The 26,650-nt window shown below is 40.1% G+C and overlaps 1 protein-coding gene across 2 annotated transcripts in view; it reads left to right on the top strand.

Annotated features, from left to right (window-relative positions):
• CRYBG1 (crystallin beta-gamma domain containing 1) overlaps positions 1 to 26,650 on the top strand; it is a 97,995-nt gene that overhangs the window by 37,122 nt on the left and 34,223 nt on the right. Inside the window, exons 1-2 of one of the 2 annotated variants that reach the window (XM_071741243.1) lie at positions 13,381 to 13,399; positions 20,023 to 21,488. In XM_071741243.1, coding sequence (XP_071597344.1) covers positions 13,397 to 13,399; positions 20,023 to 21,488 — 1,469 coding nt within the window. In that variant the 5' untranslated portion in view covers positions 13,381 to 13,396. Of the gene's footprint in view, positions 1 to 13,380; positions 13,400 to 20,022; positions 21,489 to 26,650 lie in introns of those variants that run through there. The other variant, XM_071741242.1, reaches the window with a different exon arrangement.

The following is a 26,650-nucleotide window of genomic DNA, read 5'->3' as shown; positions in this document are numbered from 1 at the left end:
CTGACTCCAGCAATGACTAAAACAGACAAGCTCTTCTGCATTCTTTTATTAATTAAAGTCTTCCTAAGAAACCCTGCTTATCAGTCTCTGGATCGTGTTAACATTTTGGTTTGTTTTCTGGGGAAAAAAAAAAAAAAAAAAAAAGTAATTTTATTTTGCTTCTTTCCTGTTCCACTTTGTAGCACTGACCATTAAATGACAGAATTTACTTTCACCTGAATTCCCTTCCACGCTGAGCCAATTCATGCCTACTAGTCAGCAGAGGATCTAAAATAGCCACTCCCTTAATAGTTTTCCTCACCTTCTGAAGAAAAAGCTGTCCCCAGCATATTCCAAGAACTTGTTGGACTGTCTCTGTCTTGTATTTCTTTTCCAACAGAAAAAAAAATCCAAGAAGTAATTAAAGCTGTCAGGTTCTGTCCTTCTGGATGCTTCCCTTCCTTGATCAAAAAACAGTCTTCTCTCCACCCAATTAACTATTGTATAATAAACGTCTATCGTAGTACAACCTGGTTTTCCCCTTTCATCTTCTTCCAGAGTTCTTTAACAAATCTTCAATTTACCTATCCTCATACTTCACAGAAACTGCTCTTGATATATAGTGCAACTTTGTTTCTCTTTCTTTTTGTTTGACTTTAATAAGTAATGGTGTTAAACCAGTAGGAAATTTAAAAATATTTAAAAACACTTGTTTGATAATGTTGCTCAGTGAGTAAATGTTATGTAGGCCAAACTATAAGGCAAAATTATTCTTACTGAATCAATCATTGCTTTAGGAAACAAGCTGTAATCTTCTATATCAATATTGCTTTCTCATGAAGTAGGTCTGATGCCAAATCAGATGTATTTCTAGTTCTGTACAGATTTCCACTTTTTTTTCCTTTGCAAGGCCATCTGAAATTTATGGCTTTGTTTTATTGCAAGCTTCTGATTTGAACAACTGAAAACGTCAGTTATATAACAGGGAGAGATTTTAAAGTTCTCATAAAATGTATAAATAGCATATGCTTATTGAGTCACTGGAGGTGAAATGAGAAATTACTAGCTTTAAATATACATTTAATTTTCTTGATTCATCTATTCCTGTATTGTTATTGTGCAATGCATTTTTTACAAAAATGCAGGTCACAAGTTGCTTTTTGATATTTTGACAAATAGAAGGTTGGTAACCCTGTTAAATTAAAAAAAAATAAATTGAAAAATAAATAATTTCTCTATGTCAGTTCTGCAAAATAATATATTTCTATATTTTTAGAACTCATTCTTTTTCCTTTTCTCAAAATATTCGGGGGGGATATTGACAGTTGGACGTGGTGATCTTGGAGATCTTTTCCAAGTGTGGTGATTCTGTGAAATAATGCATTGCATCCCTGGTTACATTTGCACAATCCAGTTTTGCTCAGTGGAGCTAAATAGGAAGAGTACTTGGTATCCTTAAATTTGTTTGCAAATGAAGGCAAAATAGGTTTATTAGATTCTTGTTTATATTTAGAATGTCTGTGCAGATCCGCACTGAAGACTATTTGAGGTGTCATATAACCTATACTACATGAAGTAGATAGCTGTGCCCATAGTGTTATGACTGTTTTTTTTATACCTTTAAGAATGTTTAATTAATAAAATGATGTGGCTAGTGTTCTCACTATGAATGAAGAACAACTTCCTAAATGTTCGATTCATTCTGTTCTCTTTGAATAAATAATAGTTCTATTTAAAAACCAAATCACAGATGAATGTATATTTTGCAGCATACAGCTTCAATAGTGACAAAATACTAATAGCAGTTGAGAAGGAGTCCTACCTGCATATGGCAAACTCAGAGGAACTGGAACTATGTTGTTAAAGACAAATAAGCTGATAGGTTTCTGTATAGTTAAGCTGAAAGGCATTTATTCCTGTAGAGAACAATTTCAAATTTAGATTGGCTTCTGCTGATAGTAAAATGAGTGAATGAAAAGAGAGTTCTTTCACTGTTTGGACATTTCCTGTGCACTAGGAATAATGATCACAAAAAATCTAGACTTTAAATTTCCAGGTGGGGTACATATGTCTAAACATTCTATTTTTTTTTCCCAAGTCACATCTATGTGCTCTAATGCTGTCTCCTCTTATATTCAGGTGTTGATTAGTCATATTTTCAGACCTATAACCAGGTACCTGTCTAAAGGTTTCTCAGGATTCTCTGTCTAGATAAGGGTTCTCACACCTACTTGTTACCCTGAACACAGCCACTGCCTTTCACACACAGATTCAGTCCTATGACATGAATATTTAACGAAGGAAACTGGGTGGAGTACTTCTAACACCTGGGTGTGGCTTTGGAAGCCTATTTTGATTCTGTGTCAAATTACTGGATTAAATGAGTTTATTCTATCACTGCTTTTGCCATATTCCTGAGACAGCAGATATGCAGATCCCTCCTTCTGCTCTTTTAAGTCATCTTACAAGATGATAACTTGTAAGGTTTAGGCTATTTTCATTTTAGGATTCCTCATCTGCTTCTTTAATTTCATTTCTGCCTTGCTCAGAAAAATGTTAGCAAGAAATCCAGCCCAGGTTCTCATAATGCTTCTCCTTGCAGTGCCTTGTTTTATCAAGAAATAACAAAGCCTAAAGTCTATTTGGGATCCCACAGGGTTACAGAGTGACTTCTCAGAGTGATGCTTAAATGGTAGAAACAAACCTTTTTTTACTGTCATTTGAGAAACTTCCAATACCAAGTAAGTCAGAAAGCAGGTGAGCCACTTTCTGAACAGACAACAAAATTATAAGTTTGTGGATAGGTGAGAGGAGCCTGCCCTGAGGAGAGCAAGTCTTTGCCTTAAGATTCACCACAGTTTTTAATAGATAAGACCTTTCATTGGTTAACCAATCTTCTCCCAAAACTTGAGACCAATAGGAGACATCCTGCTCCACTTGGAATCATAAAACTAAATAAAACTTGTAGCCAAACTCCTACGAAGCGTGTCATTCAGGGGCTGAGAATATTTGTTGGGATTTTCACAAAGGAGGGAAAAAACAAAGCTATATGTATCAGCAGAGCATTAACCTGCCTTGTACAAAGACTGAGGGGAAAAAAAGAAAGGGAAAAATATGACATTACAGAATTTTTTTCTTTTGAGGTGAAGGGCAGGTAAAGCAAGGCAGTCACGTAAGAGGGGTGAAGGTAGGGCGGGGGCATTACCTTATTCTTGGGTTTGTTCAGTTTTCTTTTGAAATCTGGATAGGTCCTTAAGTGTTTGGAACAGAGTATACTTTTCTAGATAATTAAAGATTGCAGCGGGATGAAGTTTTATTGTTACTTGAAAAAAAAAAAAAAAACTGCAACAAGGATAAAAACCTGCTCAGTCCTCTGCTGGACATCTGTATTCTTGCCAGAGTTTCTATCTGCTTAACTACATTTATGTTCAACTTTTGCATAAAATAATGCACTTTGATCTGCTGGGGTTTTTTTCCTGTTGTATTCTCTGCCTGGTAAAATGACTGTTGTTCCTTGTGTGGGAAATAATAGCAAGGGTGACTCAGGTTGGGTTGCAGGCCTTACTGGCAGCTGGATGCAGACAGTTCATTGGTACAGCATGATGCTTCAGTCACCCTCCACCCCCAAGTGCAACTTGTTTCCCTGAAATAAGTTTCTTTTCACTTTCTACCTCCCTCCTCAGGCTTAACAAGTTGAATAATTTTCAGTTTTTCTTTCTGTGAGGAATTCCCTCTTGTTACTAGACAGATTCAAAATGCCCCACAAAAAAAGCTGCCCTTTGCTTACTCCCTTTCCAGTTAGCCATGCTTGTGCTCACTCCAGGAGGGCTGCTGCTTAATCACCTTGTTGCTATTCCTGAAGATTAGAGTAGCCTTCCATGTTTTAAATTTAAAAGCATAACTTTTAACTTCTTAAATAACTTCTTTAACTTCTTAAACTTCTTAAATAGCGTGATCTGCCTATGAGTCATGTTACGTGCCTCTGCTGCATTAATTTATGGGAAATCTGGAGAAATAAGTTTCTTCACTTTAGATCAGTCAACAAATGCAGAAATAGAGGTTTTTGAAGGTTAGAATACATATATATTTACATGTGTACATATATGTTTGTATGGATGTATATTTAAATGCATGCATGCATTGAAGAAATTAGGGTAGATGTTATCTATGACACATGGATTTGGGATTGCTGTCCTGATGTATTTGTATGAACTGAAAGGAATGCTATATAGAGAGAACTGAAAAGGATCAAAAGTGATGCAGTGTGGATCACAAGAGCTCCTCAGAAGCATTCAGAATAGCCACACTATTCATTGTCTGTATGGCTTCTAATATGGATTTTAATAGGATGTTATTGTGCTGGCCAGCACGGTAATTTCTTATTGTGGTTAAAAATGCCCAGGAAAACATGAGATCGTTATAATAGTTCATCTAAGTTGTTGTTTTCCTTTTATCCTATCTACACAATTTGTTCCTATTATTGGGCTGCAACCATTCTGTGGTTTGGGTAAGAAAGTAATGCTAATAGAAGAAGAACACTGAAGTCTTTACTTGTCTTTACTTTGAAATTCACGGGGGAAAAAAAAAAAGTAATCAAATTTTCAAACCAAACCAGTCGAGTAGGGTGGAGAGATGTGGAAAGGAAAAAGAATGCCTCACTTTGTGCTGGCCATGACAGAATTTCTTACATGGTTGACAAAGGATTTATACACTTGGCAAATATTTAATTTCCTCCATCCTTTAAACTTTTCCAGTTTTTATAGGATGTGTAGTTCTGAGTCATGCTATGTTTTGCAATAATTTGAGATGATTAATACTGAAGTATGATTTCATAACTATTTGGTTGATAAATGTGTGATTCTTAATTAAAAGTCCAACAACACAACAGTCAACAAGAAGCCAACAGAATTTAAATAGTACTAAACTAATCATGGAAGCCAGAAAATACAGAGCTGGGGCAAAATTTAAATGCTGACCATTTAAGTCACAGTGAAATCTCCCACAAACACTTGTGCTCTGAGAAGCCACTGTATCTTTAATTACTTATCTGCAATATTTGGTGAGCAGTGTCATAAACTAGTAACCTGAAATTATATGGTAAAATGTTAAAATCCACAAAGTACAGAGGTAATAACTTGCATATGTCTTCTATCAAAGCACGTCCCATTGAGGCAATATTTAAGGGCATAGTTTACAGAGACATAATGGCAGTGTTGTCTACAATAAGTATATTTGACAGAAAGAGATGCTCAGAATCACAGAAACAAAGCAAAACTGGCCCCTGCACATACAGGAAGTCTTTTTGTAATACCACCTGCTAGCAAGAATCACATGTGGGCCAGCTCTTCCTAAAGAACAGTACCAAATGACAGCAGGGAACTAAACTACTAATAACTTGTGGTGGTGGATTTTAATGTAAATATTTCTCATCACTGATGCTAAATACTACAGAAGTAGCCCTGTACAAACAATTTACTATTCATAGCACATGGGACTCTTTTACTTGTAGGAATGCTAAATCAGGACACTGGGACAGCCATCTGTAGTTGTAAGTCACTACTGGGGATGCTTCTTGGGCTGATAGAATACAGATACCAAGTCTGCTTTAAAGAAAAAAAAAACAAAGATAAGTGTGATATGCATTGGTGTACATTAAGCACTTTTGGGCTGAGATAATTGCATGCCCATTGCTTTACCTGCATTTGTACTTCATCAAGGCCTTGATAGGAGGAGTGAGAGGGGACGAGAGAGATACCACAGAGGAGAGACCAAAAAGATTGCACCAAAGCAAGCCAAAAACCCCAAAGCAAGCCAAAGCACCAAAGCAAGAACAATCAGTCATTTATAGATTAAAATTGCAGCAGACAGGTAAGAAAACAAACCACAAAAAATGTCAGCAGGAGTGATCAGAAAATGGAAGAAACTGTTTCTGTCATTAAGTGCTTTCAGCTATTTTATATCAGGTTCATACTTTTCTAGGATTCTATAGAAAGTCTGGTTTATTTTATGTCTATGGTTAAAGAACTACAATTCTAGTAACTGCATCTGTAGAAGAGTAAGCTGTTCATAATATAATTTGTCTTCTAACATGATTGATCTCTCTGAGGCACATACCACAATTAAGAATTCCTGCATTAAGAGCATCTATAATGATATGTACCTTTGGTTAAGCATGATTGTGCCTGGATTTCCCAGGACACAGTAAGCATCCATATAGCATTGCAGCAGAGGTGCTCTGGATAAAAAAAATGTGACTCTTTCACAGAAAAAAATGCCAGGTGCCCTCGATTCAACCACATTCATTAATAATAAAGACAAAAGAATACAGCAGCTAGTTATAAATGTGTGGTTGGCTTACTATGTAGGCAGATACCAACGTTCTGAGAAGTCTCAATGCCAAAATTTTCTGTCTACCTGACAGCAGCTACCTGAAAGGAGGTTGTAGGGAGGTGGGTGCTGGCCTCTTCTCTCCCGTCAGACAATGAGAGGACTCGAGGAAATGGCCTGAAGTTGTGCCAGAGGAGGCTTAGACCAGATCTGTGGAATCTACTGAGAAGAGTAGTTGGGCATTGGAATGGGCTGCCCAGGGAGGTGGTGGAGTCACCATCCCTGAAAGTATCTAAAAGCCTTGTAGGCTTTGGGACATGCTCTGATGGGTGATACAGATACTGATATATCAATTTTATTTGGGGGGGGAATGTTGACAGTTGGATGCGGTGATCTTAGAGGTCATTTCCAACTGTGATGATTCCGTAGTTCTGTGAAAATCTTCGACATCAGGTCCACTATAAAACTATTTGATTATTTTGATTCAGCTTTGGAACACAGCTCACCAAAGACCTGCTCAATCTTATATCTTCCAAAAAGACTAGAAATTTACAGCTAATTACAGCATGAGAGGATCTCAGCTATCCATGACAGAACATTTCTGAGCATTGCTCAACAAAATTACTCCTCTACTTAATAAAATACCATTCTGCTGAACAGCCTGATGGCATTGTTGCAATTTCCTTGTTGGTCCCCTTATTCCATATCCCCACCTCATTATTCCTCTCATCCCCATTTGAGCCACAGTTTCATTTCACTATTAACTTAAAAAGGTTTTTGTTTTGCTGCCTCCAACCTGGCGTAAGTCACCAACTCCCTTATTTCCTAAAAATCAGATCTAGATTATGCCCATTTCTTACAGCTGGTAATGGTGACATGAGGAGTGTGAACCAGGCAGTCCAATATTATCAGTGGCCATCCTTTATCTGCCCCACCTTTGTGTATCATCATGCCAAACACCTAGCTACACAGCTTTCCAACATTTCAGGGGTGTTGCTCATGCAACTATGCAACTCTGTCTTAGGACACCAGGCACTTTGTTGCCTTCTTCCCAAAGGGCATTCTCCTCCCTTCTCTTTGGCTTGGTGAGTACAGTCCTCTGAAGTTGCTCTTTGAATCACCAGGGGTTTGTTTCTGGCCTGCTCGCTGGGCTGCTGTGTGGAGAGCTGCAGACTGTTTTTGCATCACGCTTTTCTTGTACCACTTCCACACTTGTGCAATGTGCTGGAATGGTTTTCGGGACCTTGGCAGCTTGCTGTGCTCTCACCTTGGGTGTGACCCTATTTCCATTTTGCCATGGGACGTGGCCAGGTGGCTCAGCAGATGCACAGTACACCTGTGCACCCTCAGATCTGAGGAGGTTGCGACACAAAGCTTTTAGTAATAGCTCATTCCTTCTGACCAGGCTTTTGCCCCTTTATACACTACGTAATGACATTTGGGAATATGTATATGTATACATGTATGTGTAATTTATTGCTCTGTAGTTCCAGCAGCAGTGTAATCATGGTTTCCAAAGGGTAGTCATGAAAAACTTGATCTTTCTGGTTTTATTCTCTTGAGAACTTAAATACAGTGAATCAGCCTGTATATTCTCTCACGACTTTGAAACAAGCACTTGAGTTGCTATTGCTCAAGATCTGCTACAACAAGGCATGATCCACTTCTATAAGTAATTGCCTGAACTGCTGTTTGAATAAGATTTAGAGGTTCTGAAAGAAATCGACTTTGAAACAAGCACTTGATCTGCCATTGCTCAAGATCTGCTACAACAAGGCATGATCCACTTCTATAAGTAATTGCCTACACTGCTGTTTGAATAAGACTTAGAGGTTCTGAAAGAAATCTACCATTCCTGCAAACTAGCATTGTTCATGTAATTTTCAAAACTGCAGTAACATTTCAATAGGTATGTTTTGAATCTGTTGTGGTTGCAAAGAATATCTAAAGATTTAAATAGAAAATAGTGTTCTGTTCTACAAACATTGCTTTTTTATAATGTACTTGACATCATAATTTTCTCTAAATTATGCCTTATGACACACAGATAAAAATATTGCCTTTTTTCCTCTCTCATATTTACAGTTCCCTCCCCCTTACTTTTTTTTTTCTTAATTTTTAACTTACCAATTTGATTTCTAGGGTATATTTGCTGAAAAAGAATAATGGTCTAGGAGGAAAATAGGGACTGAAAAGTCTGGCTTCTGAAAAGTCTGAAAAATCTGAACAAACAACACTGTAAATGTTAAGCAACCAGATTTTAGATTAAAAAACATGAAAATATGGTTGTTTTTTTTATTTCATCTAGAAAAACATATTAATTTAGAAGGCTTATCGGAATTCTGGATATTCCCCTTCCCTCTTCTCCTGGAGATTTTTTAGATGTTTTGCTTCTGGGAATGCTGAGGGTATGTTTTTCCTTTGGCATGCAAGACTTGATTTTTATCAGATTAATTTCTGACTCTGGGACTTGGAAAAGAAAACCGCTTTCCAAACATGAATTGTGAGGGCTTTTTTTTTTTTTTTCTCTTTCTTAAGCGGCCACCCAGCACAACAGCAGCTCACCCTGCTTGTTGCTGGCTGCTGTTCAGAGCCTTGTGCACAGCTGGGATGCTGAAGAGACTTGTCAGGTCCATCACGTGGCTGGCTGGGAAAGCCTAAATTGTGGCAGAGACAAAAGATGGAGTCACAGCAGCTGAAGAGTGTAGGTAGCTAGAGGAGAACTCTACAGAGCAGCAGAGATTTGTCTTCTTACCCCCTTCCCTACCAGGTCCCAAGAAGCTGTGGGAGGGAAGCAGGAGAGAGAAGGCACATGCTTGACTTCTACATACAGAAAGCATTAGTGGTGTGCCAGGTTTTAATGGCAGAAAACCAGCTCCCTCCTGTTTCCTCAAGCACTGAGAAACAGAGTAAGCTTATGCAAAGTGGTCCCCAAGAGTTGCCAGTGGAGTTGTTTTATCATATTTTATTTAGAAAGGTTCTAAAATAGTTCCAGCCCAACACTGGAACTCTCGTAGTTTGGTTAATCATGACACTTTTAAGGGTTAACTTTAAAAGTACCTTTGCAATGTCTCTTCTAATCCTATAGTAGGCTGGATTCCTCTGTGCCCAAACCAACATCTTCTTCAGAAATTCAAGTGCAGAATCCTTGTATTTCTTAGTCCAATGTATTTCTTAACATTTCCTGGAAATGCTGGTTATTTCTGAACAGCATAGCTTCATCCAGTTTGATGCAGTTCCCTGTTGCATTATTGTTAATTGCCAAGATATATTTTTAGAGATAAGAACTGAATTTTTAAAGCATACCAGGCAAGAATTCAAATTTCCATGCAGTTATGCACTAGTAATAGTAGAGAAATTAATGTTGTAGTTACACCTCTTTAGTAGCCAACATTTAGTAGTTTGGGTGCACAGTAGGATAATGCAACGTGTCTGTAATAATATTCCTGTAACAGCAGGAAAACATTCATCTCCCTTTATCTTCTGAACAAGTAATGTATCTGTTTTCTGGACAGACACCTATTGTTTATTTTAATTTTTTATATACTGATTAGTTCTGCTTAGAGCCTAAAATAAACACACCCAAGAATATAAATGCTTTTCAATCAAACTTCTTCTCCTAGACATTTCTCTTGCTTACTGGTGAATATTAGGTGATACTGATGTAATGGTGCAATTAAGAGTGAGATTTTGCACGATTATTAGATTTGATTTAATTTTTGTCCACTGCACTGCAGAGAACCAGTAGGTCTTGAGTCATTCCTATCTTCTCTGCACTGCTTTTATGAAGTTTAGTCTAATTAATAATAAGGCAATTTTTGGTAATAATTATTATAATAATTAGTTTCAGAGAATTCAAAGAGCCTTAAGTGAACACTGTTATTTAGAATAAATGGTAAATTATAATATTGTAATTCAAACATAAAATGAGATGTCCAGCCATTCTTACAAAGTCAGGATAAGGTATTTTAATAATAGTTCATTGTACTGAATGCACTTCATCTGCACATTCATCTGTACATCAAAGATGTTATCAAAAGGTGTAAACACTTGATAAATTTTACAAAAGGGATTTTTGAAGCACACAGACTATCAAGCCTGAATTTTCCAAAGCAGTTGACATGCTAGGTGTCTTCCTATGGGGGGCTTGACTTGAGACACATTTCAGTTTCAATGTTTTGTTTGTTTAAAAGTACCAAATGGTACCCTGGCATAATGTGTAATAGAATTATGTGGTATGATTTTTATCTATTTAATGAGAACTTCTGTGGAAGAGAGAGATTCTATTAATTTAATATTTAAACACACTTTGATTAACTACTGTGATTTTTCATCCTATTGAATGGTTTTCAGAATCATAAAAACAGTAATTTTTTCTTGTTTCAGGAACATCACACCTGCTTCCAAAGCAAGCATCTCAAGCATGCAGTTCACTTTGTTGTTACGTTGATGAAATTTGGCTTTGGTCAGATTAGCAGTCCAATTTGCAACTTGTTTACTTCCTCTATTCTTTTGCAGTTTTACAGTCTCACATGAAGAACACAGTGGTCAGAAGGATGGCTTTCTTCCTCTAACCCTGTATGCCTGTGACAGCCTGACCTGGGCAAAATCCTTCTGTTGCTGTCAAAAGGCTTTTAGCTTTCTGTTAGTTTCAGACTCTCTGCTTTACTCAATGAAAAGAACCCCAGTTTTCTAAATTTCAAATGACATAACAGGTTACCTTTAGGTATCTCAAGGTAGACCTGCTGAAGGACTGAAACACTTAAGTGTTTTACTTATCAAAACAAACTCCCAGGCATATTTCCCTCGACTGAATTAAAATTGCAGGCAAGGACCTAGGTTTCCTACTTAGTGCAAGCAGAGACTGAGGCTATCTATATCCTTCATCTGCTGAGCACTTAGAATTAGCTAACAAGAAAGACTGGGCACAGGAGCATATTAGAAATCCTGCCTTGCTCTTGAGCTACATGCAGAATCATGTAGAGGTGCTCGAGGTAGCCCATGAGGAGCCAGCTCAGGTAGCCAGCACAGAGTAGCCACATCAGTGCATGTTTGGCACTGGCTAATAATACATCTGGCTCCTAAGGATTATTCCTTATTTGTCCCATAATAATTTTTATGTATAAACAGTGCTGAGAAAATGGATTAGAATACTGGAATGAGATTAAGGATTGCAATCAATCTGACAGTTTTAATGCAGTATCCACTGTCTGATTTCAAAGGTGTTTTCAGTTTGCATAATTTTTCTTCTGGATATGTCAGTTTTGCTGTATCTAAGTGCTCAGCAAATAAATAAATTCAGGTTGCTAATTAAAAGCAATGTTGATGCTTTTTAATTTAGAGATTTCTTTTTCTTAGTTGTGAACAACAGAGAGTGGAAACCAAAATAAATTGTCACTTGTGCATTTTTAGCTGACCTAACCAGCAGTTTCTGTTTGACTGTGAACTCAGTAGTTACTAGTGAAAACTATCAGTCTTTGTCATAGTACCTGATTTGGGTTTGTTCTGGAACTTCATTGATGCATTCATGAAATTCTTGCATGTGTTCTGAGATGCTGAAAGGCTTTCAAATGTTCCATACTTTCAAGACTCTGGAGCTCCTATTGACAGCCACAAGTTTTGTGTGAAAGCTAGGGGGAGAGATCAAGATTGGGGATGCCTGAGAAAGACCTGATGTCCAGAGATTTATAGTTCAGTCTGTTGTACAGACACTTTTTGATTCTCAGCAGAAGAGTCCTATTTCCTATCTCTGGTAATTATATGTAAACACTTAATCTAAAAGGAATTGGGAAATACTAATGGTAAGCTGTAGATCTAAGTTAGACAGTTTATGTTATATCTATACTTACCAATATACACTACTGTAGTTAGTGACAGGACACAGTACCCTGTCACAAAAAAGACCTACAAACCTAGAGGAAAGAGACCTTATCTAACAGTTTTGTTATGCTTTTGAATGGCATTCAGAATTTAAAGAAAAAGGAAACTACATTAATTACTTGGAGCTTCTGGTTTTAGATTCTTTTAGAATCTAAAAGACTTCGAAGCCTCTCTCTTCCCCTCCAAAATGTTTTTGCCATTTATCCTCTACAGCTCAACAGAAAAAGTATTTTCAATTTCCTCTTAGAGCAAAACACAGATACTATATGTTTATTTTCACTCCTTACTTCAAAAGAGGTAATGTCTTGCTGAACCTTTACACTGAGTAGATTATCTACTGATAGGACTCTGACCCATCAGCAAGACTTGAAATTCTGAGAGAAAAGATGGGAGGCTACCTCATATCAGACTTTCTCACTTTCTCTTACATTGAAACACAAAGAGTTACAACTACAATATATGTTAATTCATTTTTTTGCATATAATTTGATTTCTGGAGGTGTTCCAAGTGCAGGAGAGTTTAAACATTCTCCCAGCTCTTCAGTGGTGAATAATCCCTGCTTCTGCTTTTGGTGTTGCTGTTTTTGTGCTTTTTCAAGTATCTTTTTTTAAGTATCATTTTACCATGCTTCGCTATAAAAATACAGATTTAATATACCAACTCACAGAATCACAGACTCAAGAACCAAAGGTGTCTGTATAAATCAGTCTCTTACTGAATAAAGGCACAAGTGGTGGGTTTTCTTTATCCATCTTAAATGTGGGCCAGAAAACAGCAGTCAGGTTTGTGAGAACCAATGTGTGTGGTGTATTTTTTCCTCCTGTTGCATATCTAGACTCTAGTATTGCATGGTAATTAATGCACCTGAGGCATTTGCTCAACATTAACTGCAACAGGTCTCTGCTTCTGCAGAGGTACCTGCTGAAGAACTTGCTGCCACCCTTCTGCAGTTCTTTACCTTATACTCTAATTGAGTCCCTTTCATAGTTAGAATTTGTCTGCCAAATGACTTATCAGTTGGAAAGGCTCAAGTCAGATACTACTTCCTTTTTTTGCCTGTTTTTAACTGAGTGCTGCCAGAAGAAAGAAAGGGTTAAAGCGTGGGAGGATTGCTAAGAAAAAGGGTTTGGTTAATGACACACAGGACTGCATCTCACACACCATAGTTTGTTTATTCTTCTGTAAACAGCAAAAAGAATTATCATCAACATGGTAAGGCAAACAGAGCTCTCTTTTTCTCCTCTCTTTTAACCCCACCAGAAATCTTTGGGTTCATACACGATTATATTTAAAAATCATAAAATGAACTGATCTCCATTAATTTTATAGAGCGCCTCTTTAACTGACAGACGCTACTGCTGACAGAAGGGGAGGGGGTAAGGCTTTTACTATATGGAAATAGCTAGCTCTGGGGAAGAGGAGATGGGAGCAGGCATGCCTTTTCTGACATGCCTGTTCTTTTTTATCAACCTGTTTTCCTAAAGACGCATGTAGGGATCTGTTCAGTTTTTATTTATGCTTCCTTTGCTTTCCTGTGTTTTTTTCTGTGTTTGGCACTGAAGAAATGAAATTTACACTTAGATCTTCTTGAACTGATTGTTTCCTTTCCAAAAAATCAGTTAAAAATGAAGGCTCAATATTCTCATTAGTCGACATGCTGCTGCAAAAGGGTCAACTTTTAGTGTACTTTTTTTAGTTTTACAGCGAAAAAAGAAATTAGGAGATAGGTCCTATTCTCTTGAAGACAAGAACTGCTTTGCTAGAATGTTCAGACGTAGTAGAAAATACAAATAGTTTGTGGAAAAATTATTAAGAAAACTTTGAAGAAAACTTTTACTTGTTTCACTTTGCTCTGCCCAAGTCACGTATTTCTTTAGGTTATTGGTTATTTAGGTAAGCTCGCAATCTAAATAACTACATTCCCTGTATGCAGAGCTCAGGTAAAGCTGAAATTGTTTAAAAGCCAGCTACTACTGTTTATATCCTCTGTAAAGTGTAGCCAGCAAAGAGGCAGAAGAGGCAGGGAGTAAATTCTGTGCCAGAGTATACTTGTTAATTTTAAAGTGTATTTCTCTTTTGCCCTCTGGAGAGGACGCTGTCAACCTGGAATCTGATATATTTTTTAAAAAGACAAAAAAGTCTAATGTGTTTGTGCCAAATTCTTAGTATTTGGAAGAAGGCAGTGTGTGGTTTAAAATAATCTAAATAGTGCATTCTGTAATAACAACCCCCTCTTTTGTGGCCTTGTGAAGCGACAGCATGAACCAGGAAAAATTATTTATAGTGAGCTGAAGTAATTCAAATCTAGTTGACTGATGGCAAGGTAACTGGTTAAGTTTAGAAATCACGTAGTTCAACTTGAAATGTGGTTGCTTTTTTTTTCCCTCAGTGAAAAACAAATATTGTTTTTTTTCAGGTCAAGTGTTTTGTTAAGCATAATTTTTCCCATGCTTTTAAAATAAGAATAAAATCAGCAAGCCTTTATTTCCATCTACAACTCTCTTTCCAAACCAGTAGTTAGAGCACTCACCTGGAGGAGAGCAGTATGAAATCTTCTCTCTGTAGAGCTTGAAACAGGGACTCAAGTGGGTCTTAAGCTTCTCAGACATTGTGCCAGCAGTATTCCAGAAGAATTTTCAGCCTAACAAAGCCTGGTACTGCTAATGTTGAATTTTTGAGTCTCAGTCGCTGCAGAATGCTGGAGCCTGAAGAACAGTGGTTATTTATTTAAATCATTTTGGCTTATGTATTTTTTGGCAGATCATATGACTGCTAGACCTCCAAGGCCTTCTGTTTCTCATGGTTGTGAGAGTTAAGATACCCTGATTTAAAGATAACCAAAGTTACCGGTGTTCCAGTATGAACTTAAAAGGGTCCTACGTTATTAGACTTGTGTGAGATAGAAGGTTCTCAGAAGTTTTCATGTTACTTGAAATCCACTTATGACTTTCCAATGAATGATAAATCTCAAACTTGCACTTTACTATTGTTTGTTGCTTTTTTTCCCCTCTGAAGGTGAATATGTGCTAGCAAATAAATGCTTAAATTACGGAACTGTCCATACTAGATATTACCACCTATTAGTTACCACAGATTTGATAATGACTAGTAAAAATACTACTTTTTTTCTATAATGTTTGCTCTACAAAGTTTTTTCAGTCATTCTCTACTGACTCAGATCAACTAATCTAAAAAAAATGACAGCAGTTGCCCCCTTGGGACACATCCTGAAGTTCTGATTCAATAAATCACAGTAGCTTATGCTTTCTCTCCACTGGAGACCAGCAAAGCACATGCTTAATTACCTTGTTAAATTAGGGGTTTGGCTGTGGCAACTTAACATGAGCTAATGAGAAGAAAAAAAAAAAACCAACAAAACCAGCCAAAAACAGAGGAAATATTTTACTGCTCACATAAACAGGTACGAATACAAATACAAACAAGATCTACATTTCTTGGTTTTGAAGGTGGTGTTTTGCTTTCAGATTAGAACAGTGCTTTAAAGATTCATGCAGTGTACTTGAAACAGCTTCCTCCATGCTGTCCGAGGAATAGATAGGCGAGTCCTCTGTTTTTTTTCAGTTGCCAACTCCTTTTAATCAGGCATTTCTGAAGGGGCAAGTGTCTCAAGGGTAAGAATGCTTGAGCAGAAAGATGCTGAAGAAGCCTGATCTGCAGGGCAAGGGTACTTTTTGCCCTCTGAGAAATCAAACATTTGGGTGCTACGTTCTGTTGGGCTGGGCCCCACTTTGGTGCCTCTCGAGAAGCTTGGTCTCTGTGCCCTCTTGCACTGGCAATACTGGCTCACCTGCATTTATCTGAGTTAGAATACAGGCTCTTCAGGGCAAGTACCTGGCCTTTTATGTGTTTTGAAAGAGCTGTATGTAATTAAGGTACTTTGTATGAAGAAATTACTTCAAAACTGTTTACATAGGGCAGCTATTTCAAGATCAAGAAAAAAAAATCTTTAGCCTTGTTCCCTGAGGAAACAAGGCTTATGTGACTGGACTGGCTGGCTGTCCCTCCTCCTTTCCATCCAACACCTTTTGAACTTCTTGGACAGTTTAAACTACATTTTAAAGGGGGAGACGTCTCAAAGATAATTAAGTTCCCATGGACTGTATGAAAATCAGCTGCTGGGAAGACAGAAATCCAGATCCACAGTTCAAATAACTAAATTTTTTCCAAGCATAATCTAGCAAACCCAAAGCTTGACTGCAAGTGTAATAATGAATCTCAGGTTGATAATATAATCCCAACTAACTTAGAGGAATGACAGCTATTACACATCCAAATGGTAATATGCAGATTGACACCAGAATAAAATTTCCTCTACTTTAGTGCTTCAACAGTTTTTAATATTAATATAAACATCCTCCTCACACTTTTATAAATTTGCAGAGAAATTAGTGTCACTTATTGCTTATTGGTTTGCTTTAAGTGTTCCTTAAAATGGTATATTTTAACTTTTTTTTTTTTTAACTACCGATGTTCATTAGTTTCTCCTTTTGCCTTCCATATAGTTAGTACTGGCAATACATATGTAGAATCAATAAATTAGATAGTAATTGGGCTTCATTACTTATGATTGTTGCATCTGATAGGGAAATTTCCAGCTGGTTTTGTTATCGCACTTTAACTGTCTGAACTGTATGAACTCAGCACATGTTCCTCTTTGGTTTGGTTCTACTGGTTGAAAGAAGTCAGCAGGGGACATAAAATTTTCTCATTTGCAGATTATTTCACTATCTCAAAAAAAAAAAAACCCAAACCGAAAAAACCCAAACAAACCAGCAACTCAAAAACTTAAGAGCAAGTTGGCTTGGCATATTTGAAAGCCTCTGGGGGAAGATCCCTGTGAGTTCAGAGACATGACTGTTGGTGGTACAGGTTTGTTGTCAGGGTTCCCGTGTTTTTCTGGTTGGCTGCAGTACAATAAGATAACTCTACATATTCCCTAGTTTAGGCTTTCTGCATTTTTCATGTGTTCGGGCTGCTGCACGCCACCTTTTCACTGGCAGGATGCAGGCCCTGCAGGACTCTCTTGGAGCAGAGATCACATTTCACAACTCTCGTTTGGGGGAGTTACAGAACAGATGCCAAATGTTAGTCTGCTGATGAAGCAAAAATAAACTAACTTGATACTTTTTCACCTTGAGAAGGAAGCGACCGTGTAAAAAAAAGGCCTTTTATTTTCTTCAACATCCGGAGGGCCAGACACGCTGCGGGCCGGGCCGCCTGTCCATCCGCAGGCGGGTTGACCTGGTGTCTCTCCCGCCTCCGCGTAGGGCCCTCAGAAACACCCAAGTGAGACTTGCATGGCCCTTCCTGTTGAAGCTGTTCCACTTCATATGAGTAATTAAGCGTTAATTAGAAGAGGCCTAGTTTAGCATCCATTAAACATTAGATACTAATTGAGTGCCCGGGGAGAGCGCCGGCACCATTAGTCCGCGGAGTCATTCTCACGCCGCACCGGCCGGCCAGGGACGGGGGCAAGCGGGGGGAAGCCGCCCCGGCCCCCCGCGGGCGCTGCGCCAGGGGCAGGCCGAGGCCGAGGCGGCAGGCGCAGACGGCAGCCAACAGGCAACAAAACAGCCAACAGGCAACAGCCAGCCGCGCCCGCCGGCCCCGTGGTTGCGAGGTGGAAAATGCGGGTTCATCTCCCCGCAGGGCTTTGAACCGAGATCTCCCACAAGGGCCCCAGCAACCGGGCGGTGCCGGCCCCAGCATGCCTACCCGGGCAGGTCTTGCCGCGGGGCTTGGGGAAGGGGGGGTGGGGGGTGAGCGACGCCTACTCCCGAGCCCTGCTGCTGGGGCTCGGCATCTCCGCGGGGCTGGAGGAGGTCGAGCCGACCCCCGACCCCTCACGCACCCTCCCCGCAGTCAATGCGAGCGGCGGTAGGACCGCTCCCGCTGGCAGCTGTGCCCTCGCCGTCGTCGGGGTGACCGGCGACAAACAGATGCCCCTGGGCCGCGCCGCCCCTTCCCCTCGCCCAGGCGAAGGGAGAAAAGCGCTGGCTCTCTCCCGATCGGAGCGCAGGTTCACGCCGGGCTGCCCGCGCTGCAGCTCGCCGCTTCGGCGGCGTGAACTGCCGGGTTCAACCCTTGGCGCTCGTCCCTCAACATCAAACGTTTGTCGGTTTCGCCCGGGGCGGCGTTTTGCCCTCAATAACAAGGAAGCCGCGGCAGCGTGGTCTCATGCGGCACGTACGGGGGTGCGGTGCCCACTCGTGCTCCGCCGCCCCCTCGAAAGCCTCGCCCGTGGCCGAGAGCGACCGCTTATCCCGCTGCCCCTCAGCCTTCGCCCTCGCTGGGGGCCACCATGCCGCCGCCCCTTCCTCCCCTGCCGAGGGAGGCGACCGGGCCAGGTAGAGCCGCTGCCCTAGGCGAAGGTGGTGGCTCGGGGCGGGCTGAGGCGCTCTCGGGGGTGGGACGGGGCGGAGCGCCCAGACAGCTGGCGCCGGGGCAGCCGGGCGCGTAGCGGGGCGGCTCTGCGCGGGGGGAGCCGAGCCGAGCCGAGCGGTGAGTGTCATCGGGGCCGTTGGCGGGACCCCTCTCTCGTCGGGGCGGGGACGCACCCGCACCGGAGCCGGGCGAGGAGGATGCGGCGCGGCTAGAGGCGGGTGAAGTCCAGCGTGGCTGCTTCATCCCCCGTGATCTAGAGCGGGACGAGGGAGAAGTGGGGCAGCTCCGGGTCTCCCTCCCGGTGACACGCGGGCCATGGGCGGTGGCTCTGCCGGGCTGGGCTGCGCGGGGCGGCGGAAGCTGAGGCGGGAACGGCCCGACAGCCCATTGTAGCCATCCCCGAGAGTAGTGAAGCGGTGGTAGGGGGGGGACCCCGTCGGTGCCCACCCCACGGCGGGAAGAGGGCGGCCGCGGGGCTTGGTGGATGCCGCAGGTGGCTCAGGGCGGCCCGGGCAGCGCTCGGTGGTGGCACGGGAGGTCGCGGTGACTGCAGCTAGAAAAAACAACCCAGCTTAAAATATGCCGAAGCAGGCTTCATGCTGCCGAAAGGGACCCTCTGTCCTCGGGAGATCTGTTCCGTCGAAGTAGGGAATGCTGGCGCTGTTTTGAAAGGGACATCTCAAAACAAGTATTCATCATACCGGCATGTAAAAAGTGCTAATATATTAAAATGCAAATATGCGTGTATACTCGGCAGTGTTGTTGCGTGTTTCCTGTTTACCATGTTAATTAGAAGTTGCAAGGGAAAACTTCAGCAAGAGTAATCCAGGGCAGTGTTTGACCCAGTAATGCTCACTGAATGATGCGGTGGCTTTTGTAGTTCTTGGTTTTCTAGCCCAAAACAGAAGCCAAGTATTTATTTGACTTCATTAATAAGAAATGTATGAATTGTAATACAACCTATGCCTTTGAAACTATTCTCTGCCAGCACAATTGTCAAAACTAACTCAGCCAGTATGGAGGGGAAAGTTAAATGCCACACTATTGTTTTCTAGGGAAAATTTTGACAAAGCAGTTTGTCCCCAGTCTTGCACACTCCTGGACACTTTCCTGAGTTATGCTGGATGACGTTAAGTAATTGTACAGAAGTTGGACATTTGGGAAAAAAAATGCTTGTGTTCTAAGGCAAGATGATCCTACTTGTAAACAAACACTGGCAAAAACACACAGAAGGATCTTGGGATTTAAAAAAAAATTTTTTTAGGGTTTTGGTTTTTCTTGTTTGCTTGTTTGGTTTGGTTTTCTTTTTTTTTTTTTTTTTTTTTTTGAGACTTAATATTGTTCAGTAAGCTGTTATATGTTGATACAAACAAATGTATTGTAGAAACAATTTTGACATTAACCAAATGTGTGTTTGTTTGTTTTTATAGTCAACCTCACAATTTCCAGATTCTTCCAGAGAAGAGAATAAAAAGAAACCAGTTTTGGAAAGACTGGGAATTTTTTTTGGTACAGGGAAAAGGAAAAATGTCAAAAGTTCACTAGAACACACTTCACATCGGAAGGAGAGATCAGTGTCTCCTCTCAGAGAGCAGCCCGTATACTGTAGGCTGATAAAAGAAGGACACGAAGCTCCTCAGAAGCAAGTGAGAAACGCGAGTGCTGTTTCTGAGTCACAGGAATATAATTTCAGTGGGGAAGTGGGACCGCCATATCGTGATACCATTTCAGAATGGAGTAGCAGAGGAGTCTCTTCTGACAGTGAGTGGTCAGCGGATTGGAGCGGCAGCAGTGAAACCATTAAAAACTCCTGTGAGAGTAGCCTGGAACTGGACAAAGAATCCATCACAGCTACAAATAATTCCACCACTCCAGATTTCATCAAAAGCTTGAGAAGCTTGTCTAGTGAAGACTTAGAAAAGAGTATCTTAAGCCACAAGCAGCTCGTGAACACGTGGGTGTCTGAGGAGCCTGGGCATGCAAAACCAAAGGATTTGCCATACGAGTTGGAGTCTGTGGCAAGTGAACACGCACATTCTGCTAGAGTGTTAACAGTCGATATCTATCTAAGAAAAACAGACGAGCTTCTTGATGAACCTGTGACTGTTACATCAGAAGAAAATTGTAGCAACTTGGACACAATGGATAAAAAATCTGCTAATAAAAGATCTGGAAAAAGGAGGAAGTCTCAGTCGTCTAGTGACGTTTCAAATGGAGAGAGAAACCAGGCTGAGACTAGTGCAAGAGAAGAAGGTGGCTTTGAGGATGATGTCTCCTCTGAGATGTTCTCAGACAAGATCATAAACTCAGAAAGAAAAGCAAAATCTCCTCTGCAGACTCCTGAAAGGAATTCCTCTTCCTCAGGTAATAATAATAATCAGGACCTAAAAGCTGGATCTGCACACAAAGGGGCGTCTAAAACTGAAACGGACAAAGGCAAGCAGCAGATTTCAAACACAACCCCTGCAAGGAGAAGGTCATATAAAAAGAATCAGTCGGATACTGTTCCTGTTTCCCCTACTGGTTTGAAGGGTCAGGTGAAAGATTACTCCTCTAAGAGGCAACCGGCATCACCAGAGAGTAACCCAGTGACAAAAAGAACTTCGGTGGAAAAGGGAGCTATGCCTGTGGCTTTTGGGGAAGATAGCTTGGAGTCTCCCAAAGTTTCCTTGGCTGATAAGACAGAAGATACTGCTTTGGTGTTTGCTGAAGGCAGAAATGAGACCAAGACTGTGAAGCATGGTAATGGTTCAGATGGAAGAGCTTTCTTGCGTAGTGATGGAATTAAAAATGGAGACCCATGTATCTCAGCTGACAGACAGACAAATTCTGATTTAGATAACTTGAAGATGAGGAATTTGGATGCTTCCAGAACAGTCACGACAAAGATTAGCCTGTAAGTAAGAAACTACTTTATCTTATCCCTGTAGCTGTAATTTTGCCTGTAATACTTTTTTTTTTTTTTTTTTTTTTTTTTTTTAATGGATAGGGAATTTCTTTGTGAGGCATTGTATGGAATAACTTAACATACACGAAAACTGCTCTCTTCTCATTGTCACTGCTCCTGTTGCTCAGGTTAGCACAGCAGTCACTGACCGTAATGTAATCATGCTATATGAATACATATAGTTGCTTTTGTAAGTATGTACAGGATGAATCATAAAGTTTTATACGTGTGAATAACATCAAGTATTTGCAGAATTATGCATATATTAGTTTGCAGGTTTTGCCTTTACCCTTGAAGAAACTGTCATCTGCCTCATAACAGAGGTTATCAGTGCTTTCCTTGGCATTATAAATAAGTAGATGTATTTATAATTTCCACTGTAGTCACTAGTATGAGTCCAGTGATTGATTTCTTGGTTTCTAGTCTCTTCTACAGTGAATAATTTCATTGCATTTATAATTCTGTTGTTTGACTTCCATGGCTACAAACTATTTGCTATTGCTTTCCTCATTCTGGCACATGCATTTATAGGTCCTGTCAGATTACATTGAATTGATAGGTCCACCTAAGGCACACAGAGCATTCAGAATTGTCTTTGAGTTAGAGGGACAGGAAGGTTTAACATTACAGCTTAGAAACACATCTGTTCCCAGTTATGCTTCCCACATCTGAGAGGTATAGAAGCATTAGGAGCAATTTCTCCCTTGCATGATTTGTAATACTCTACATCTGATTTGTTAATTTGTAACTGAATTAGAAGCAGTTGGTACTGAAAATTAAATTGTGACATTTTTGTCCATGGTGATGCTTTGCCTTTGATAGATCAGCAGTCCTAAACTCTGAAGTTTGTATCTTCACAGCTTCAAAGGAAGGGTAGCTTTCATATTTTTCACTTTATGCCACTGTCATTAGTAGTGATGAAGCCTTAAATGCTTGCATAGCTGGATTTAATTTTTCTGGTTATCTCCTTGGCTCACTGTAGAGTGCATTATCTTCTGCAGTACTCATAAAGTAATAGATGAGTATCCTTTCAGACAGATGAATTTTAATGAATAAGGCCTGGTCTATTTCACCTGATTTTGTGGGGTGTGTGGCACTCTGTTTTGGCCTTGCCTGCTGCTAGAGGAACTTTAGCCCTGGGTGGGGACCATGGTGTTGCATGCAGGGCTCCTAATGCATCTGATAGCTGTCATTGCACAGTACTACACATTCTTTAGCCAGACAAATTGAACAGACAGATAACCTGGTATAATTTGTAGTTTTTTATCAGAAAATATGGACTATAAACCTGAATGTGGGTTAACCTCCTGTAAAATAGGAAAAATGTGATGGTGCCATTACTAGAAAAAAGATACAGGTTTGTTCTCTTTTTACTGCTTTGAATTAGAGAACAGATAACTTTTCTTTTTCCAAAGGTTAAAAATTTATCTTTAAAGTCCTTCACATGAATTCCTTTCAGGCTGAAAAATACTCATTTACACACAGACTTGTTTGCCTCCTTTGAGATGGATTTTGTATAACCAGAGTAGTTTTCTGAAAGCATCATGTCTCTTACTAATGATGTTGTGCCAATTTGAGTAATCGAGTTTCTTTAGAAACTGTTTTTAAAAAGTCAGTTTTGTCAGTTCCCTGCAAGTAATGATAGGATTTTGTGTCTTCGCTTCTAGCTTTTGAAAGGGAAGCCAGTCAAGTTTGAGGCTTAAACTAAGATTGATAGTACATCATACTAAGCAATTAAAACCTTAGGCAGTAGTTACTTTAATGTGCTTAGCTTAAATTTTGGCTTTAGTTGTCATATTTAGTGTTTAGGCACTGTCTTGTATTTGCTGTTGCATTTATTCCCACTTGTTAAATGACTCTGCTCTGTTAACATGCCGTTTTTCTTCTCTCACCTCAATCTGATGTTTTGGCAACAATGTTTTTTTGGCATCAGTTACATCCTTGACATGGTCGTTTGGGCCAGCATTTCAACTGGGTGACTCACCTGCCATTTATGATTGTACTGGGAGAGGTTTAAGTGCTTGCTTCCACAGGTTAGCTGCAAGGTGTAGCCAAAGAGAAGGACATCAGTAGTTCTCTAGTGCCTGCTTGTTCCTGGCATTGCAGCTCGGCAGTGGGTGGTAGGAATCAGCCACACTGGCCTTGTAAGCAAGTGTTTGCACTGTTAAGTGAATCCATCTTTCAGTGCTTTCCCTTCATACCAGAAGAGAGGCTTAAAGAGTACTGAGCCAACATCTCCTTTTAAACAAGCTTAGAAACTCAGCTCTTCCAACAAGGTGCATCTTTTGACTGTATTTTAAATGAGTATTTCTTTGTGTGGAAAGGGGTGTAATGAAAAAATCTGTTAGAGGAGGTCAGCTGCAGTGGATGGAGCTCCAGGGCTGTGTTTTCTATTGCTCTTCAGTCTCAGCTGTTTTGCTTGTTGCTGTGCAGAAATACTGCAGAATGTAAAATACAAAATGCTGAAGTGCTTGTTTCTGCATAAATTTGTAAAGTTTGAAACTGTACCTTTGAGGTGTTTGCTATACATTTAAAACAGGTTTTAGGAGTGGCTGATAACCATCAGTGTTAACCATTATGCTTGCTTGTGTCAAGGCATACAGGGAAAGACAGGTTTTATTAGGAAGATAGATGTTATGTTGAAATGCATGTAGTAGTGAAAGTGACAGGCTGACAAAAGGATGATGAAAATACAGGCAGAAGGAAAAGTACCTTTTTCTGATCAGAAAAGGATATGAAGTGTCCTGGTGAACAGTAAATTCAGCACATCTCAGTAGTGCATCCTTGTAGTGCTGAAAGCTGTGTAGCTGCTGTAGCTACACTGGCACAAACATACCCAGTAGGTCAAAAGGCTCATGAGGGATCTGGGGGATTCTATTGGATTGTACCCCTACGTTCTCTTCCAGCTCTCTTCTCCTCTGGTACCAGAGAGATGTTAATAATTTGGAATGAGTCTAGTGGTGAGCCATCAAGGTCATAGCACTGGAACGTCCCATGTATGAAGAGAAGCTGAAGCAGCTTGGTATGTTCAGCTGAGAGAGAATATGGGTAGACCTCAATAATATCTTGCTACCTGTAGAGCTATTACAGAGAAAGCAGAGCCAGATTCATCACTGAGGCATGCAGTGAAGGGACAGTGGCCGTGATTGCAGGTTGCAACAGTGACATCTCAATGGTTTATAAGGCAAAAATAATTCATTGTGACAGTGTCTGACCTACTGTAGTGCTTTCCTAGTAAGACTGAAGACTTGACCCTTGGAAATACTCAGAGCGTGGTCAGACAAAGCCTTCAGCAACTTGATGTAACTTTGAAGATGTCCCTGTCTTGAGCAGGAAGTTGGACTAGCTGACCTTTATAGGCTCCTTGCAACTCACAGTCATTTTCCAGAAAGAAAAATCATAGAATATTTCAACTTTGAAAAAATAAGGAAAAATAGTTGTACTGCAAATGAGAAGTAGTGTCTAAATATGTTAAATTGTATGCTGTGTGACAGTTCCCTCCCCTCCCTCCCTTTGTTCAGGAATTTTTTTTTATCTTTCTAGACTTGAATTTTCTGTTTTATTAGCACCTTTCTGAAGTATGCCCATCTGCTTTTAAGTTACTATTTCTTTTTTTACTGATATCGTGTTCTTCACGAGAACCTTCTAGTCTTGAACCCATCTGAACAGGTTGGTAGTTCCAGTGAGTGCTATTAGGAAGTCTTCACTAAAAAGATACGGTGATTTTTAGCAGTTGCTTTCTGTATAGATTCTTGGGCATCTGATTTTGGGTTTCTTCTGCTATTTCAGCAAGTTTGTTCATCATACTTCTTCCAAGAAGTGTTGTTTCTACAATGGAGAGTGTTGCTTTAGTAGGATTTACATTGTTATTTGGGATCAATTTCTTGAAGAAGAGGAAGAAGGATTTTCTTCAGTTTTGAAGAAAATTTGAGGTTGTTCATGTTAGCTCACTTGTATCTCATGCTTCTCATTTGGTCTAAAGAGAGCTCAGTGAACACAGTTTGTGTAAGAAAAAAGAAGAAAGCACAGAAATAACAGAATCATCCATTGATTATTAGAACCTTTGAGCCCCTGGAGATTGTTGCTGCAAGCTAGTTTCCTTTTTTTTTTTTCCCAGCATCATCAGTTTTCATGTAGTGCTGTTTCTGCCTGTTCTCCCACCCCTAAGTGTCTCCAGATTTCTCTCTGGAGAACAAGTCTGCCTGAGAGGTGATGGTGGGCTCCTTGACATTCTTTCTATTTGATAGATTTTCAAGTTGTGTGCCCAGCATCTTCACAGCTGCTCATACTGTTCTACTGTCCCTGCGGTAGCAAGTGACATGGACAATTGTTTTTCCTAGATGTAGGCATTCAGAAGAAGGATGCTTAAAATGCCCTCAGCTGCATGTCATCAGCCTTCTGCCATAGTTCATGAGTATTGGGTGTTTGCCTGTGCTTCCCTATCCACTCTGATGGAGAAGTTTCTGTGTGTTTCCTAATTCAATTCTTGCAAAATCAGAATAGTTAGTTTACACAATTTAAACTCCTAGCTGACTTATCTGAAGGAAATGGGAGAGTTATGTTTGCTTAGCCTGGTGGTGATGCAGTGACTGGGGACAGTTACCTTTTCCACCAGCATTAAGGAGGCCAGAAGAGGTCTTCCAGTCAATTTCAGGTTGTTACTGCAGTATAAGGTCTGCAAAGTATCTGAGCAGATGTCTTCAGAACTTGCTGGAGAGGTATATTCAAATGTTAACCAACTCATTATCACCATAATTAATTGGGACTTGTTTCTGTAAGGAATTGCACGTGTATGATTTATTCTGCCTGTTCACAAATGTTCACATCTGTCAGTCATAAGTAGTTAAGTGGTCTGCATCAATTGCAGATGCTGTAGGCTGCTGTGATTTTTGTTTTACTGAGCATTAATGAATGATGTATGTTTGAAATGTATTCTCCGTATTTAATGCCTAATTTTTTAGTTGTTGTTCACGTGGTTAACTACTTTCTCAGTTAATCCCAAAATTTAAACTCAATGACTACAGAAAATTTCATTGAAATACTATGTTTTATTATTTTGAAAATTGTTACAAGCCTTTTCGAGGTTCATTAAAGATGTAACTGTGTATCAC

The sequence above is a fragment of the Heliangelus exortis genome, chromosome 3 (genome assembly GCF_036169615.1).
Source record: "Heliangelus exortis chromosome 3, bHelExo1.hap1, whole genome shotgun sequence".
In the NCBI taxonomy this organism is placed as follows: Eukaryota; Metazoa; Chordata; class Aves; order Apodiformes; family Trochilidae; genus Heliangelus; species Heliangelus exortis.
This window is presented reverse-complemented; position numbering and strand designations above follow the sequence as displayed.